At 40.6% G+C, this 19,277-nt stretch overlaps 2 protein-coding genes across 2 annotated transcripts; one reads left to right on the top strand and one right to left on the bottom strand.

Annotated features, from left to right (window-relative positions):
• Positions 1–961: 961 nt before the first annotated feature.
• Positions 962–10,286, bottom strand: LOC100701817 (protein phosphatase PTC7 homolog). Its single transcript, XM_003444310.5, has 6 exons — positions 9,729–10,286; positions 7,304–7,483; positions 6,178–6,376; positions 4,933–5,056; positions 4,715–4,844; positions 962–3,575 (listed from the first exon to the last, which is right to left on the bottom strand). The coding sequence occupies exons 1-6, from the start codon at positions 9,928–9,930 to the stop codon at positions 3,517–3,519; spliced, it is 894 nt and encodes a 297-aa protein (XP_003444358.1). The 5' UTR covers positions 9,931–10,286; the 3' UTR covers positions 962–3,516.
• A 2,101-nt stretch (positions 10,287–12,387) lies between these two features.
• On the top strand, positions 12,388–17,593 carry LOC100701545 (spidroin-2). Its single transcript, XM_005451284.4, has 2 exons — positions 12,388–12,705; positions 13,223–17,593. The coding sequence occupies exons 1-2, from the start codon at positions 12,560–12,562 to the stop codon at positions 14,622–14,624; spliced, it is 1,548 nt and encodes a 515-aa protein (XP_005451341.1). The 5' UTR covers positions 12,388–12,559; the 3' UTR covers positions 14,625–17,593.
• Positions 17,594–19,277: the final 1,684 nt, after the last annotated feature.

Genomic DNA, 19,277 nt, shown 5'->3' with positions numbered 1-19,277 from the left:
GTTTTCAAGTCTGTTGGTCCTTGACTTTGGGAGAACCTGGCCGTGTGCAAAGGATGCCCAGCATAATGTCCAACAGTTTCTTGAATGTCCTCTTCTCTGCGACTGTCACCAGAGTGTCCAGCTTCATGCCAACCACAGAGCCAGCCTTCCTGATTAGTTTTTCCAGCCTGGACACGTCCTTCTATGCTGTGCTGCTCCCCCAGCACACCACAGCATAGAACAGTACTCCGGCAACCACCGACTGGTAAAACATCCTCAGGAGCTTCCTGCAGATGTTGAAGGACCTCAGTCTCGTGAGGAAATACAGTCTGCTTTAGCCTTTTTCATACAGGTGCTGCGTGTTGCATGACCAGCCCAGTTTGTTCTTCACCCACAGCCCGAGGTACTTGTACGTGTTGACCACCTCCACCTCTTCTCCCTCTATCCAAACCAGCAGTGGACCTGGTCTGGACCTCCCGAAGTCCACAACCAGTTCCTTGGTCTTTGAGGTGTTGAGTTACAGCTGGTTTGTGTGACTCCATGTGACAAAGTTCCTCACCAGGCTCCTGTACTCCTCTTCCTGGTCATCCCAGATACACCCCATGATGGCGGTGTCATCCGCAAACTTCTGAATATGGCATGATTCAGTGTTATAACAGAAGTCAGAGGTGTACAGGGTGAAGAGAAGAGGGGACAGCACAGTTCCCTGTGGTGCTATATGTAAGAGGTAGAAAGTAGATTAACTAGAGGAAAGTGAAAAAAAAGTTTAAAAGACTAGTCTAAAAATAGTTAAGTTAAGAAACAAGTACGGTGCTGCAGAGCTACTTGGAAAGGCTGCCGTCACTCCAGCACCATCTTGTTCAGGAGTTAACACATAATTTAAGAGTTGTAAGCAATAACCTACCTAAACATGTATTTTTATCTGTGTCAGTGCACCCAAACTCTTCAAACATGACATGCATAAAGAAGACACCTAAACAAGTTTAGTATAAATACTAGGTTCTTTATTTAAATATTGTACATATTTGAAAACATATTTACATAAATTAGACCTGCATTGTTTCACTGTAGACATAAGTTTATCTTTCATACGCTTGCTGGGAACAGGACAATCATACCATACAGACTGCAGAAGCACCTTTGAGAACGGCTTTACAAGAGAAAAAGACATGTCCACATTTCATTTACATCAAACACCGGGCAACACGGCAGGGACGACACAAGCTTGCAATGACAGGAAAGGCCTCTTGATTACAGGTCTAGCTATTGGTTAAGGCTGAAACTGTGCTCACCCTCATACTGCAAGTTCACACCCCCTCCTGCAGAAGGGTTACGTCTCTCTGTCAAATATAGGTCTACGTATATTTGAGAAACAGACATTTCCTTATTTTACACAAACCCCTCAAAGACAAGAAGAGCCTAAAGCAGTGAGAAATTAAGTTTTTTTGGGAAAAAAGGTACCAGTAACTAAAATAGAAACCAGACAAAAACAAAAACAATGAAGACAGCAGGACAGATATGCAAATCATTACCCCCATTATGTTTATGAGGAAGAAAAACCTGCCCAATTTGATGTGAAATGTAATCGTAGCACAAACTGCTGCCAAATTGCACATATGAACTGCTCTCTACTAATAAAATGCATGGTGGATCAGTGGATTCAAGTATGGCAGCAACAGTACAACTTCTACCGTGATTGTTAGACGAGCACCACAGTGACTGTTACCATTACAGTGGTGCTTCCAGAGCAGTGCTCTAATCGTGTACTATGGCTTCCCTTCTTTGGTTTTTCTTTTAAAAACCTGTCTTTATAGTTACTTACAGATAACCAGTCACATATAACTTAAAACCAAGAATATGATACAACTTTAGGCATAGAAAATACATTAATGTAATTCTGAACATTTCCACACAGACCTCTGGCCATCACACACACATAGAACAAGAAAATTAGAGTATTTAGAGTATTGCTGTATGATTTTTGTGTCAAAAGAAGAGCATAATGAGATACAGAAAGAAAATGTGTCTTTGGTGCACATGCTTTTAAATTGTAAAGAGTTTATCCACAACACTTAGGTGAAGTGTTAGACCCTCATAAGCAGAACGGTATCGTCAGTGTCTTTGATTCGTGTAGTTTGGTGAAATCCAGCACGCACGTTTATGCACTCATCGCAATCACGGTCACAGCGTTTATGTAAATCAAGTCATACGTGAATAACAAAAACAGCAGCAAACAAATGAAACAGGAAAATGAGGGACAGAGAAGCAAAACATTTGAAGCAGACTCACACAATGCACATTTTTTCTTCTTTTTTTTTTAAGAGACATGGTTCTTTTAGTCATCCACGGGACTCATGTCACATCTGCATATGCTTCAGTCTGTAGCTTTTAAAACAAAATAAGGTTTAAAAAATACATCTTTCTCCTTTAAATTTGTTCCTGACCTATCACTGCAATTGTAAGCATTCCCAGATGCTAGCTTGAGCTTTATAACAAATATAAACATTACGTACAACAACTTCTCAAATATGCCACACAAACCAGTCGCATGTTTTAACGGCCTTTCTGCAACACGACTGCTTCAGAGATTAATCTCAGGAAGCAGCTTGTTCACTTTCAAGCGGAAGCGTGGTATTGATGAAAATCACCTCGAGATTAGTATCTGTACAAGAAAGTATATGAGAGCATGTGTAGATCTTCCATAAAGTAACGAAACAGCTCTTCGCTTTAACAACCAATTGAAAGACAACAGAAAGGCCAGAACAAGTTTCTAAAAAACAAAAATATTTACAACTCATCAGGAGGTGCGGTTCCCTCGGCCAAGCGACAAAACCTGATTAACCTTCATGTGAAAGCTTTAATAAGTGTTACAGTTTCTCATTACAGAGTTTTGATCTGAGCAAAGACACTTAATCCCAACTCGTACATTTCATACTCAAACAACATCCCAGCAGCAGCTTCCTCAGTCTAGTCTACATGCTTTGTTCAAACACATTTACCGCATGGAACAGATTAACAACAGAGACCGATAGCCAGGTTTCACCTGCTAACTCTGTCACTACGCTCTAAAGAATCCAAACCCATGGCTTACTCCTTATCACATTTTTATTTCAGATTTTAAGGCCTACAGGCCGTCCATCTGTCCTGGGCCGTTACATCATTGAAAAAGATGTTGATGCTACAGGATGAGAAGTGGAAGAATGAAAGGCATCTGCCAGCCCGTCTCTTCTCTCTCTGCTCCTCCTGCATCACGATCAACATGAAAAAAAAACCAAAACCCTCCCCCAAAAAACGTTCCAGCTGCCTGCCTTCCCTCAGCCGCTCAAACACCAAAACAAAACCAGCGGAAGAAAACTAAATGTTAACACGGGCCGTGCTGTAAGGAGTGTGTGCCGTGGTGTTGGCGGGCCTCCCCTGTCAGCCCCACAGGACGCAGTGCATTTCGGGAGGGCCGCAGGTGGAAGACTCAGGCAGGCGGCGAGGAAGGAACAGCCCCAGAGAAGTGCACTCAAACACACACGCACACACACACACATTTTAGTCTGTGTATTCGGCCACGATAGAGAGCAGCACCGTGATGTCATCTGGCTTCCCTCCTACAGGACAAGAAAACAAAGAAAAAGTGAGGAAATGTAAGAACTAGTTTATGCAAAGTACTCTTTTTAATGCAAGACCTCCTGGACATATAGGAGAAGACTTTTCTATTTCACAATAGTGTTAAAGCCGCATATACGAGGAAGCATAACAATAATTGCAGTAATTTGTTTCATCTTGACTGTAAAGCGGTGGTCAACCCCCCGCCCAAAAAAATCAAGGTTAAACTTGCAAATGCTTGGGATTCCTACAGAGAAGAAAAACTGGTTGTGCCAGCAGGAGTTTCGTCTCATGTGTGTTATCATGACCACGCCAAGGACACAGCGGAGGAACTGCAGACGTCAGAGCCTCAATAGGTCTAGATAAACTGATTGAAAAAATGCTGTAACCAAGCCTATTACAACCGTGTCATGTAGTGTGGCTTCAAATATAAAGTATAACTGCTGAAATCTTATACTGTGTAGCAAGGAGAGTCACACTTAAAGGTCTGAGTGGTTTAAGGCCTGATTTGGACTTCTGTGAGCAATCTTTGCAGAGCCTATGACATACATCCCTTCAGATAGTTTCAGCAATCTGCCTCCAGAGATTTGCTAACATTTATGAGAACTTAGATTGAGGTGCTGATTGTTATTCTCTCACTGACAAATTCAAAAACGCAGCTGGAAATGCACAGAAGGTATCGACTGTAGTGAACAGGCAATAGTTGTGTGTAGTTACGTTTCTATGGAGATTCACATCAGGTTGCGACGTAGAGTTTCAGAGGGGTTTGCGGTTACAACATAGTTACAGTGTAAATTTACCGCTGAAGTATAAATCCCCAGCGAGACATCCTCAACTTGTGTCTTTTGTGGCCAACTACTAGTATTAACAGTGTACAGTTTTATTAAGGACATCAAAAATACTTGGAGTATGTATGCTTGTATGCTCCTCATTATGCATCTAATAACACACAAATTATGTTTATTTCAATGTTTATTAATTAATTATTAAAAACATGATAAATAATAGTGCCACCTCCAAAATTTGCACAACCAAAACTTTTCTTTTGGAGGTATTAATCAGGAAAAGGGGCGTGCTTTTAAAAACATTATACTGCAGTTATGTGTATGGTGCTTTTAAAGGAAGCTAACAGTAACCTTACCTCTTACATTCAGGCCATTGTCACAGGCAAACTGTGCAAAAGGGGACATATAATTAGGATCGTAGGCAAGATCATGAGCTTGCTTTGCAATGCTCTGTGCAGTCTGCAGGATGCTGTCATAGTTGGTCGTCTGAAACGAGGGGCAATAATAAAAAAGCATTAAAATTTGAATTTGTTTCCAGCACATATAAGGATAAGCTGACATTTTGAAGTGATACCTTGAGTTTTTTGAGCTCCTGAAGAATCATGTAGTCTGGCATGTTGTCAAAGAGGCCGTCTGTTGCGGTTAAGATGATGTCACCAAGCTGCACGTCGAAAGAGGAGCTGTCAGCCGCTTCGGGACTACAGGAAACAAGGAGGGATGGGAAGATCATGAAGTGAAACTAGAGCGTGAAGCACCTGAGCTGCTGGCAACGGTTTTAAGTTTGGAATTAAGCAGGTCAGAAGCCACTCTGCTAAATTTTGAAGGTGGAGTGTGAGCATTTAATGTGACAGCTGACTTAAAACCCGACTTCTCTGTTTACTTCTCCGTCCTTGCCGAATGCTGGGAGGGCCTGTCACTTCCTACCACCATACACAAGACTCAGACTGAGGTTTTATTACCTGGGAGCCTTATATTTCTGCTTGGTCTTAATTTATGATGACATTAAACAGATCTATAAATGTACTTTAATGGGAATGTTAACCTATTAAACCTGCCAAATCAGTGAGAAAAGTCAAACAAAGCATCTAGACTGCTCCAAATGGATTACAGAGTTTCTCTCTTGTTTATCGGTTGCCATTGCCATGGCTTGCTAGTACTGAATGCCTGTATCCATGGAGGAATGGGCAATTTGAAAGTATTCCTGATGTCTGCAGAGAGCTAAAAACACTAAGGAAAACTTCTAAAGAAGGACACTTTTTGTTGTTGCTTCCAACTCTAGCCAAATCCAGGTAATCACTGACATCATCTGGCAATTCAGACATAAAAACAGATCATGTTACAAAACCTTTATTAGAGTTGATGCCAGTCATAACAGACGTAAATTGGTTTGGCCAGCAAACCTGTGCACACCTGCACACACTTTATGGTGTGACGTGAAAAGCAGGTTAAGTTTACATGGCAAACAACAACATAAAGGTCTTTATGCTATGATATTTGCTTCCCACATGAGAAGATGAGTCATGTTTTTAATAAGTTGGGCTAATTAAGCTGTCCACAAATTAGCTTGGCAGTGAAAATGACAGGGGTCATGACCTGCATTTCTATTTTAAATCCGGCTTTGCATTGCAAAGTGGCACGCAAACCCAATGACTGCAGTGAGGGATGCTCAGAATGGAATGATATGCCTTTACAATTTTATCTGAGCCTGCTGTAAGCAGGACGTGTATAGTGCTGTACAACTACCAGCCCAGCCTCTGGTATCTATCTAATGGAGAGTTTTATTTATTTACAAAGATATATCTGACACTGAGCTACTGACCTGTCACTGAGCACGACTCCCTCGGCTCCCGGAGGAGCGATGGACAGCTGGAAGGGTGTATTAAAATAGTGCTGTTGCTCGTCCGAGCGATGAACCACCTCTCCACCACGTACCACTAAGAAGCCAGAGTCGCCAAGGTTACACGTATGTAGCCTGTGACTCCGCCGATCCAGAACTACGATGCAGGCCGTGCTGCTTCCTGAAAACAAAGCGGAGTAAAACAACACTAAGGTTATGTCTACAAACAGACAATTTGATCAGGGCAAAAGAAAAGAGTTATGTTGCCCAACCAGTACAAAGTAGTCTTTGTGAGTGCCCTCATTGTGAATCTAATATATCCACGGAGAGTGGAAGAAATATAATACAGACAAAAAACAAAAAAAACAACTGAAAAGACTGCATTCCCAGTGACAACTACTAGCAACAATTCAGGTAACCTTGAGCAGAGAAGGTCAAGAGCTGACCTTTCCACGACTTTCCAAAATAAAAGTATGCCAACTGATAAATTTAACGACCGCTAACCTGCGTCTGCACTAACTCTTGGCCAGGGACACTGAGCCAAGATATGCGACCTTGGTCACGCGCTTGGTGTTAACCTACTTTTAAAGTCTCACTGACCCTCCTGTAGTATCAGTTACAGACAGACTCATGACCTTTTGAAGCTCTGGCAGGGGGCAAAGTGTTTGGCCTGAGTAATAGGGTAAATCGTGGGGAGTCACTGAATTTCAACTACCAAGTGTTAGCATAAGAAATCACTATCAAAGATAGTTACCTCACTGTCAAGGTTTGTGTCAAACAAAATTCAAACAAAATTCACATAATATATATACCTCGCCAACTAACACAATCATTGAAGCATAATTTGGTTCCCTCTTAAAGAATTGATCATGCCCTTAAAGGCTGTATATTAGGAATTGCCAAGGTAGAAGAAGAGATTCCATATTAATACAGATAGTATAACTCAGGACAGAGCCTGTGTTCTGTGCTCGGTGAGCAGGGCCAATACTCACAGTGTGACTCATACTGCAGCTATGTTATTTATTTCTCTTAGCACGGCTGTTCAGTACAAAGCTCGCTCCACCACTTGCTGTGTTTGTAACCAGGTGGATCATCTCTGTGTACTCACCTAGCAAAGGAACTTTGTTCTGCAAGAGCTCATAGTAGCCAGAGGTCAGGATGCCCACTGGATTACCGGGTGTGAAGCGACCCTCCTTCACCAGTCGCTCACAGGTCTTCATTAAGGTTGCAGAGAACTGAGATGGGTCGACACCATAGTCCCGCCAACCACCTACGCCATCTGCTACGCCTGATGGGAAAAAAATGGGAATTAAAAACATTTGTTTTACTACTGAACCACTACCATACAACACCTTATTAACACCAGATTCATGACAGAGGATTGATCAGGCATTTCAAAAGTGTAAATACCAAACATCTGCTGGTGACAGTTTGGCTGATTTAGTTGTTGAATTTTTATTAAGTTATCTTTATTTTATTTTTTTTACAGCAGACATTACTTTCTTTTCCTGCCAAGGTCAATGCATCATGTCTATATTTGCACAGTCACACTGCTCTTCTGATCTTTCCTTTGTAGGTACTGATGCTTTATTGATTACTGAACTGCTTTTCTCTCTGGTGTCTGTAACCCTGCTAAACAGGAACACATTGGTTTATTAACTTTCCATTGATTATATTTTTGTAGTTAATCCATGTAACTTCTCCTGTACTGCTTCATGTGTGCCTAATTTATCTAGTTTACCTGAACTGTAAGAATTTTACCCAGGAGAATGTGTTACTTGCAAGCTATGGAACAGAAATAATTGTATACTCTTTAACATCTTGTGTGTAATTCATATTTATACACTGATACCTCATAATCTCATAGCTTCCTGTTTTATTTTACTTTTGATTCATTCTAGTTGCACACCATGAGTCAGGACAGCAAAGATACAAATTGACTTTGAAACCTCATCAGCAACCAAAGTCTCTTTAGCTCTAGCCACCTTCAGCTTACACACACAAACAAACGTAATCTAATATCCTGTAATTTAGGTGCTACATGAATCATTCAAGTTTGTACTTGTAAGCACACGGTTCCAAAATACATATAATTTTCGTGGTATACCGGTAAGGTTACTTGCGTCCAAATGACTCCTAAAGTTGGTGTCTACTGGTGTCAGTTTGAATATATTTACACATTGTGGCTTCACATCAATCACCTCATAAATGCCTTCATTTGCACATTCATTTGAAAGCTGATGCAAAGCTATTTTTTTCCAAGACCAGATGATTTTACTTAAGTTCTGTTTAATTCAATGGCCAAAGAGAATGGAAAGTGAATATCTGCACCAGCTATAATCCAAATCAAATGCTTTTACTTCAGAGTATTTTTTGTCAGAAGACAGTTGTAAACAAATATATACATAACAATGAGAATAATGTAATAATGAGGTATATCTTTTCTCCCCACCACATGCTCATAGTATTTGACTTTCAGAGAAACTATGTGTTTCCTCTAACTCCTTGCTCCGTTGTTTTGAAAGTATTTCTTTCTACAGCACACAGACTACTGGGAACATTGTTTCCATACTTTATAAGGCTGTGACTTTGAAATTATTTTCCCTTTCTCACAGAGGTGAAAGTAACCTTTAAAAAGAAAGTGAAAATATTGTACATCCTGGAAAACCCCATGCATTTTCTTCTGCACTGCTTGATCATCACCGTCAGCTATGTCCTTTACTACGATTTCCATCAGCCTGAATTAAAGCAAGGGACGTTTTCAACACTCTGACTTTAAGTCTCGCAGACTTCACTTCCATCACATTTCTCCTTGCCGTGTATACACGTGTTGCCATGTGTTCCTCACAGATGTCAATTTTATTTCTCTAACCAACCTAAACGTTTAACACTAAACACGCCTTTCAAACTATGAAACACACCTTGTATGTGTCTAACCAACCACGTGATAGGTTAAGTCTTTGGCAGCAGCAAGGCGGCGAGGACAAAGCAAGCTTAGCCTGTTAGCTAAGCTAATAGGCTAATGATGCTATTAGCAACATGGCTGCCTCCATGCTCAACCATTCTGACCTTTGCAAGACATTGTAGTGTTAAGTCTGAGACGTTTTAATGGCTCTATTTTCTGCCACCTCCGAATTAAATTAGGCCGATTTACGTCTTCTAATGTTGTGACTGCAATAACCTACGTCATCGCAGTGTATCCCACAGTGGGGACACATGTAGGTGAAAGGTCATATAGCGTTTCACCTCAAAACTATCCCCTAACAGTAAAATAAATGTCATTTATTAAAGTAATGACGTGAGTGCAGGTGCTATGTGCGTGCAGATATGCTTTAAGCGTCTATCCGGGTTAGAGTCTTGTTTTATCCGGGTTAAAGTGCTGTCTTTTTTTTTTATGTGTGAGTGGGGAGGGGGGCTGGTGTGTTTTGATCCGACGGGTCGGCACACGTGCTGGCTAAACTCACTGAAGGTCACCCGAGCACAGAGGGCGTCTAACTTTCATGCAAGCCATTTGCAGAGCCCTGAATCCTTACCCAAGACATCAGCCGTCTTGTGCCGTGCAATGAAGCAAGCATCATCACCGTAGCACATCCCCTTCTTCAGGATCCCCCTGCGAAAGTCTTTACCGAAACCATAACTGGCCGTGATCAGGCTGTAGTCCCGACCGTCCGTCTGAGAGAGTCCGCCCAGGACAGCCCTGGCTACCAGTCTGCCATAAGACAGTACGGATAACATCCCCTAGCAAGGAGAAACCCCGTTCTGATCCGAGACCGTACACGCTGTCCCCCCTCTCTCGCTCTTTCTCTCTAACCGGCTCGACCACCTGCCTGCGAGGCTAAGTCTTCAGATCAAGCCCCGGCTGTCTGTCTTTAGTCGTCCATCCGATCCCGACCGGCTCGCTTCTGTGACAGGGGAAGGCTGCAGTTGCTCCAAACTCGAACAAACACGCCGCCGTTTCCTTTCTGACTCTGTCGCTTTCGGTTTATGTCTCAGGTGAGCATTTCATAGACGAAGCAGTTCCTCCACCGGGCTCTCTCCTCCCCGACATGTTTCCACGGGACACAAAGCTGCGAGTACATACGGGTGTTTACAACCGTGACGTCGCGTGCCGTAACGTGGCCCCGCCCACCAGCTTCACAGTGGCGGTGTCCAAATTCATCTTTTGTTGTTTTTAGCTAACTGTTATGTAATAAATATGGGCCTAACGTAGGTAGCACTCAATAATGCAGCCCTAGAACATTTAACATGTTCTTATTTTCTTTAAAATTTGTGGTCTATATATGATAACCTAAAACTAAAAGGGAAAATTTTGAGGTTTTATAGTGATTTAGAAGTATTATAAAGCGTAGGATAAATAGTTTTAAGAAAAGAGTACCTTCAAGTATTTTAAAATGAAACACCCAACAAATATAATGTATATAATTTTAAGTAATTGAATTTTTTGAGTATTTTAGATAAAGGAAATGCAAATGATACTTTAAAGTGTTTTCAATGCTTGTGAAATTTCACTATAAGCTACTGCAGTGTTACAAAGTGCTAATGTAAAGACAAAAAAATTAAAAGAAGGGTTTGGCAAGCTCTCTAATATGTAGCCCTCTTGTTTATAATGTAATTGAGTACTTGGACAATTGGCTCTAAAGTTTCTGCAACATATGTGGGCTATTTCATTGTTTTTGTTTTTGTTAGCTATTTAACCGGATAAATGCCTGGAGTTGATTCTAAATGTGGCATTTACATCCCCAGGCTGCAAAATGCAAAACAAATTTACCAGAAAGAATGCAGAAATATGACTGGTCAAAATAACCTTCTGGTATATTCTGCTGGAAGGGGGTGCACTGGAAACCTCAGCAGCATGAAAAGACTTGAGTTGTACAGGAATCAACAGTGTGGGCATGAGTGCAGGATCCTTTCTATGGTGATGAAAATCCCCTTGACAACACTGAGCCAAGTGAAGAGTGCATTGTGTATGACAGACTTGAAAGCATTTTTCAAGTCAACCATAATAAGGTCATGTTATAAGAGCGAAGACAGATTTAAAACCTCAATAATTAAAAGGTTGCCTTAAATTCTCCAAAAATAAATAAACAAACAAAGAGCATTCTGCAGATGGATAAAAATAAGAAAAACATGGGCATAAGCATTTGATGCTTTCATGCGGATATGCAACATCATATATGTATATATAGATAATATGATGTCGTAAAAAAAAAAGTATATTTATACGTGTGTATAAGGTGAAGTTGGCTCAAGTTAAAGGGACTTGGGTTGCTGATGAGTTTTCAAACTTGTTCTTTGTCTCTTCTTGAAAACAGCCGAATTTCCCTGTAGTATGTTATCCCAATTTAAATAATGTACTGTTTAATCCTGTATGACCAAAGCATAATTTGGATTGGTTATTTAATCCTTTTGTTCTTTTTTCCTCATTATGCCAATTTTTCTTTGAATTTTACAGAGCCACCTGCCAGCTCTTTCTTCTTCCCACTGTTTCTGCCATCTTCCCTTGAGCTTTTATTTAATTACTGTTCCCTTTCAGTCGAGTCACTCGGTACAACACATAAGTATGGGATATCCCGCCCTCGAAGTTATCTATTTCAGCTGTCCACCTCTATCATCAAAACACCCAAAGCAAATGCATTCCTTTCATTCAGATTTTCCTAGAAATTAATGGTTCACTGAAGCTGTTAATATTTTTCTTTTTAATTTGCCACCCATCCAGTTCGTGCTGGTATACTGCACTCCAAAGATTCCCTGTTAAATGTTACATATGCAGTGTTCCTTTTTTGTCATGATGCAGTGATAACAGCCTCACGTTTACCCAAAATTTTTTCATTAATTATTATTATTATCATTATTATTGTTATTATCAAATGATAAGATAACAATGCGATTGACACCATTTCTAAATTTTAAATAGGACAAGGATTGAATGAAGGTGTTCTAGCTATACGGGTCAATCCACCTAAAAAAAATCCACTTAAATTGATAGTATCATTTATTTATTTTATTATGTAATTGCACTGAACTGTGGTTGGAGGAGGTCTTGTAATTTTTGTTCCTTTTCCCCAATAAACCCTAGGCTCGCCACTGAAACTGCTATGAGGCTGCTGGTAAAGAGGCCTGACCGGAAATACATCCTATGTAGGGTACATATGTGCGCTTGTCGTGAATAACGGGACGTAGCTGACAGTCGTAACGGACGGTGCTGATATATAATTAATACTGTTTAGCCTCCCTTATAGGACACTTTCTGATAGGGTCGCCATTAGTTTTACACTAAGTAAGAATACCAGTTTTGCAGTTAAAAATAGTTTTAGTACACACGCTGTTGTTTCGCGACGTTGGAACATTCAATCCGGTGCTTCTTATGATCAAAAACGAGCGCACCGCATTTGGAAGAAACCACCCTGGTCCCTTTAGGGAGCAGAGAGAGGACGGAGAAAGAGCAACAAACGCACTCGAATTATCGACACAATACTTAAACGACGCTTACACACAAAACACCAATTCCTGGTAAGATATTAGCCTTTATCACATTTCATCTAATGGTGATGCTATTATAAAACGCTTTGCTGATTGATTCGGCGAGATAAAAAGACGACACACACATCCGTTATAATATGGCAAAGCTGCCCTGTTATGTTTTTCTAATGGAAGGGGGAGGATGATGCAGTGATAACAGCCTCACGTTTATGAACCCTAAATTTTTTCATTAATTATTATTATTATCATTATTATTGTTATTATCAAATGATACGATAATAATGCGATTGACACTATTTCTAAATTTTAAATAGGACAAGGATTGAATGAGGGTGTTCTAGCTATACGGGTTATATAAATATATAAATAGATATAGCCACAATGATACATTGTGTCTTATTGATGTTATCGAAAAAAAGTGTAACTGACTCTTTTTAATTTTATGCCTATACAACACACTTAAAATGAAGAGATGTTTGTTTATTATACATATATATATATATATTTTATTTATACGGGTGTTTACAACCATGACTTTTCCTTTTAGGGCCATGATGGGGAGGTTGTGTGAGATGGTTCTTGTGTCTCTTCTTATCATGTCGCTTTGGAACACTGAGCTGGCATGGGCTAAAAGAGGTGGTGGCAGCAGCAGCAGGGGAAAATCTTCATCCAGCAGCAACAAGGGTTGGACAAATTCAAAGACATCCAACTCTCAGCCAGGAAACTACCCTCGTCAGCCACAGAGTCCTAATCGAAACACCAATCCTTATCCTCCTGGTGGAAGTTACCCTTATCCCAAACAGAACCAGCCAAGTTATCCAGGTGCCGGTAGCAACCCAAATCAGTACCCTGGCAGAGGCAATCCTGCAGGTTATCCGAACCAGAACCCTGCAGGTGGATACCCAGCAGGAGGGTATCCTCCTGCAGGTTATCCGAACCAGAACCCTGCAGGTGGATACCCAGCAGGAGGGTATCCTAATCAAAACCCAGCTCGAGGAAATTATCCAAATCAAAATCCAGGCAGAGCTGGTACCAACCCCGGAGGATATCCCAATCAGTACCCTGCTGGAGGTTATCCTAACCAGAATTATCCTAATCACTATCCAGGTGGGGGTTTCCCAGCAGCGGGTGGTTATCCACAAAACCCAGGAAGGTATCCTTACCAGTATCCAGGTGGTTACCCAGTCCGAACTGGAAACACAGGACCAGGTTGGAATGTGCCTGGTGCAAATCCAGGAGGTTATCCAGGAGGTTACCCTGGTGGAGCAGTTGGTGGCTACTCCAACTGGAACCCAAATAATAAGATCCTGAGTCCCCGCTTTGGTGGAGGAGGCTATGGTTATGGGATGGCAGGGTCACCTTTTTCTCGTTCTGTGCAGAACATGGGGTACGCGCCCAAGTCACCAAGTTTTGCCAAAAAAGCCATGGTGGCCGCAGGTGTCGGTGCTTTGGCTGGAATGGCAGTTGGATATGGATTAGGACGCTTCCCCCGACCACATTTCACTTTCCGTAACCCTGAAGAAGAGTACTACTACAATAATTACATGCAGCGTCGTTATGGCACCCAGTCAACAGATCAAAAAGACTATGGCCGTGATTACGTCTACAGGCCTCCTCCACGTGCTGAGACCTACGAAAGCTTCATGAGTCGCTGCATGAGTTCGAATGATACTCTTAAGGATCAAGGCTCTTCCACGTCCAAGAGTGCAGCTGAGGACGCAGATGACGACACCGTCAGCATTGAGGAGATTGGATACCCAGCCCTGATTGAGCAAGTGAAGTCGCGGCGGTGTGTAGAGAAGTACATGAAGTACTCCGAGCAATTTCTGGAGGAACGTAAAACTGAACAACAATATCAGCTAAGTCGTTCTAGCCCTCTGAGCCAAGGGCTCATTCATCTTCTCACTTCCTCCGTGGTGCTATTGTCCAGCATGCTCCTGCTCCAGTGAGAAAACACCTTCCACTTCACTTCAAATGGCTTTCTACTGCCTCCATCATATGCACACGTTCATTTCCTGCTTATATTATAGTGGCTCCACATTGCAAACCATAGCTGCATACTTTCAGAGAGTAAAATCTTTTAATATCTATTATATAAAAAATATTGACATGTACATACTGACTAAAAATGTCTGTTTCAAGTGCAGCACTCAGTTTCAAGTGTTACAGTTAGATCTGTCTTAGATGTTCACTATACTTTATATTAATTTATTTTGGATCCATATTTTTGCACTTTCTATCTCCAGATTGTTGGACACTGAATGCAGAGATTCATGATTAAAGAAAGAAAACAGGACAGGACAATTACTTTAGCAGTTTTTTCTTAGGAAGACTATCAGGGCAGTTTCTTTCATAGTTTAGATAAGAATGAAAAAATAATGAAAGCTCATAGTCCACATTATGGCTTATATTAAGGGGTAAAAGTGTGATTTGGCAAGTGGGGTAACTCTCAGAGATTTGTTTGTATTGGTGCAGCATGGGGACAAGAATTACGTAGAAATAAGTCAAGTGATGACTTGCAGGCTAGATTTGTGCATACAGGCTGTGATCAGCTGAGCTGTGCTGCTTCTCCTATATTCAATATTAACGGCTTTTTTGTGGATTTAACCACGCTGAATTCAACAAGTTATAAGCAGATCTATCTAGAGCCGCATGGCTGATGGCTTGTATAAAAGCTAGAATTAGCTGAGTGAATGTAATCATCACCTTAAATAAAATAATATTTGCTACTCTTGATCTAATCTAACATTGACCACTCCAGCAGAGTGAATCACTGTGAACTTCACCACAGTACTGCAAACATAACCAGTGCAGCCTGCACTAACCTGCCTGGTATTTTCATTCAACCTTTGAAGAATGCAAAATTAATATGCTTCCATTTGTTTTGGGATAATTTGGCAACACATCACATGTAGATCCATTTAAGAGCTCTAAAACGAACGAGGATATTGGAAGTTTTCCATTTTCAGCTTATCAAACCTTGCGTGTTGCCATCCTTACCCTTGAAAATAATCGTCTTCTTCTAGTTTCCTGTCTTTCGTACATCTTTTTCTACATCTCTGATAGTGTTGCTTCTTTTCCCCTCTCCCTTCAGCTGGCAGACACATTTGTCAGATGTTTTCTGTTGATTGACAGACCGCACAAAAACAGTTTGTGTATTTGGTGATATTTTAATGTCCTCGAGAAGTTGCATTTCAAATTACCGCCACTTAAAAAAAAGCTTTACTGCCTTGATGCTCACTCTTCCTCTGTGATATTCTAGATGCTGAAGTACATTGACCAGGATTATTTACCTTTACACCATGAACACATCACAGGGATGAGAATGAAAAAGTTCACTTCAGGTTGTAAGTGGGCTGTGGGATGTCATTATTTGGCTTATTACCGGGCAAGTAATTGAATGTAATAACTGGGAGCAACAGCACGATTGTGGCACGTGAAAAATAAAGGCATTCAGCGATATTACTGATCAGTAATAATAAATCCAGCTCACTTTAACCCCTGTTTATTATCTGGGGTAATGTTAGGAGAAGTCTCTTTGGAGGATTTAAGTTTTATGTGTGGTTTTTGGATTCTTTTGTGATGGCTAAATCAATTCCACTCAGTCTCACTCCACAGAGCATATGCACAGACTGAAGCAACCCCTGGTCACTAATAGTTTTTACAGATTGCTTGATGGTGATACAGGATTCCTTGTAAATAATTCAGCCAAACTTCCCACATGCACTTTAAACCATCGAGGTTTGCTGAGCAGCAGAGACAGAAATCAAAATAAAACTAAAGGTAGAAATAATTGCCCTGGTTCATATTTAATATGTGCTACTTATGTTATTGCATGTAATAGCTTTTGACAGAAAGTAGACAGTAATCACGATGGGTTCATAAATGAGCAGTGAAGTTGCACAAATAGCACTTGTTGCTTTAATCTGTGCAGTCTGTTGAACGGATGCGGTCTTTTCTCTGTATTTCCTTGTAGTATGTAAACTGTCCTTAGTTAAAATGGGTGTGGAAGCACTCAGAGTGCATTCCTTTATCCCGTTGAATTCTGCCATTATGCGTGTGAGTCATTAGAACATTTATGCCCATAAAAGCCGTGGTTTTATATGCATGTCCCCAGGCACATTTTAACTTTCCAAAGCCACTTATTTTCCAGTCGTCTGCCCTGAAGTTGGTCATCGTTTCCGTGCGTCCTCCTCTAATCTCCTACATCTAATTGTAGCATGGGGAAACAGTCTCACAGGACCGTTTTTCTCAGATATGTAAATACTACTGTTTAGTTTCTTGCGCCGGTTGTCATGGTACAGTCTCTGCGATTATGACTACTAAAATCTGTTCTCCTTTTTTTCTTCAAGAGTAGGTGTTGTTATTATTTTTATTTTTGTGGGTGTTTCATGTGATCATTTCACTTTTCTTTTTACCGTGTTTTTTATGATCCTGTTTTATTTTTCCTCCATGCCTGAGTTTTGTAAAGGACTCTGGAAAAATGCTGTGTAAGTTAGGTGTGAAAACTGTCATCGATGCCAGTTCATCTCGAAGTGATGGAATTCTCCTTCCCATACTGATGTTGTTCTTTGTCGCCAGGCTTTCAAATTTCTTTTATTGTCTCCTGTTAATAAGCTTTCATGTTCGACTGTTCCTGTTTTGCTTTTTTGGTTGATTCTGGCAAAACAGCTTAATTTGATTGGAAATTCCACCTTAAATCAAGGCTGTGGAATATCTGTAAAGTGCACTTATTTCTCCTTAGTTGTGGATATTCTGTAACTTTGTAATTGAGCTCATGTTACCATTAGAGAAATCGCTTGTTTTTCACTCAGAATTGCAAACATTTCGTGATACTCCTCAGATGTTATGATTAACACGGTGTAATATAGTTTGTCTTGGATGTTCATGTGTTAAATAAAATAAATCATGAAATGTTTTCTCTGGCCTGTGACATCTTCACGTCTATTAAAAAAAAAAAAATCCTTATCCTTAAAAACATCTGCCCCTGTTCTAAGCAGCATTTCTAAGATATTTTATTATCCTTTCATTTTTAATGTTTTCATTTTCAGGCAAGAAACTTGCTAATCACAAAAACTATGTCCGCTCCATATTTTGGGCACCGATCCAAACTAGCTGTAACAGTTAGGTTATTGGCATACTTTAATTTTTATTGATTGATTTGTTTTTTTGTTTAGTGTGATTTTTTAAAGCCAAAATGATAAACATTTGATTGGTTTCAGTTTAAGTTATCAGAGAACTTACTGCTTTTCATACAGCAAATTGTATGTATACTAATATTTATTTATTCATTTAGGTAAATCGCTTAGAAGAATGACATTCACATTGTATTGAGCATTACAAAATGACTTGTGTTACAGCCCTTTTCATTTTCTAATGGTTCATAAACCAGTGACATCATTAAAAGATTTAAGGCAAGGTAAGATGACCCTGTGGCAGGTTGTACAGACAGTCAAGCTCCTTCCGCATTACAAAAAATGTTGCTGTATCTCTTCAAGGGATATCAAAAGAGGGGTTATTAGAAAAATGCACAAGTGGACTACTTGTGTATTTTTTTAACCAAACTCTCAGAAAAATCCATGAGGATGACATGATGACATTTAATTCCAATAAAATGACACAGTAGAGATAATTTGTTCAAAAAAGCTTTAATTTAATTTGATAAATGACAGCTTTTTCATTAATTAGATGGTGGATCACACATCTCTTATCCAAGCTGCTGTAAGAAAAGGCACCACATGTCCCAGCCTGAGAAAGAGGTGAGTCACAGGAGCAGGGGCAGCGCCTTTAACGAAGGCTCTCCAGAGAGACTGGTTGCAGCATCTTTGGTCTTGCTGGTAGTAAAGCTGTCGATCTTGCTCAGAGGCGACTGCTTTGTGGCCATAGTTATTTCCGGACCCATGCTTTGGCTTTCCAAGGAAGCCCAGCCCATACCCGGTGCCTGTGCCTCCCAGCATCCCGGCTGCTGCTGCACCTGCCCACTTTACACCCTGCTTGGAGAGGCCTCGATTCTGAGAGGGGGGCGCTTTGTTACCAGTACCGCGACCTCTGAAGCTGCCTGCTCGCTTGCTGTATGCATACTGTGCACCTGGGCACAAAGCTGCAATAAGCAGCATCCAAACCCACAGCGAGGGAAGCTTTTGCTGTCCCGCCATCAGAGCAGAGCTGCAAAAACAGATTAGATTGAGTAACCTGAACTTTAGAAAGAAAAAATGTTATTAAAATGATACTGCGCTTCGTTAATTGTCATTTAGGACACGCACAGAGGAGTTTTTGAAAGTCTGTCAGCAGTCAGTTCAGCTGGCGATAAAGCTTTTGATTTCCTGTGGCTCAGTTACAAAAGCTGCATGCTCTCTAACCCTGACACAACAGACATCTAGAATGATCCACATGTTCTGTAAACACGAGGATTAGCTGGGCATTATGTGGCACATTTGTTCTCCCATTCACTAGGCATTTGCTTCTTTTAGCTCTCATAAACAGTGCATATCATATAAATTGTTAAAAAACATATCAGTGATGTATTTGGAAGAGTAACTACACATACATTATTGCAAAATAGTTGGTAAGGGACCTTTCAAAAAAATGTTAGAAAGTTGTTA

This window comes from Oreochromis niloticus, linkage group LG7 (assembly GCF_001858045.2).
Source record: "Oreochromis niloticus isolate F11D_XX linkage group LG7, O_niloticus_UMD_NMBU, whole genome shotgun sequence".
Taxonomy (NCBI): Eukaryota; Metazoa; Chordata; class Actinopteri; order Cichliformes; family Cichlidae; genus Oreochromis; species Oreochromis niloticus.
This window is presented reverse-complemented; position numbering and strand designations above follow the sequence as displayed.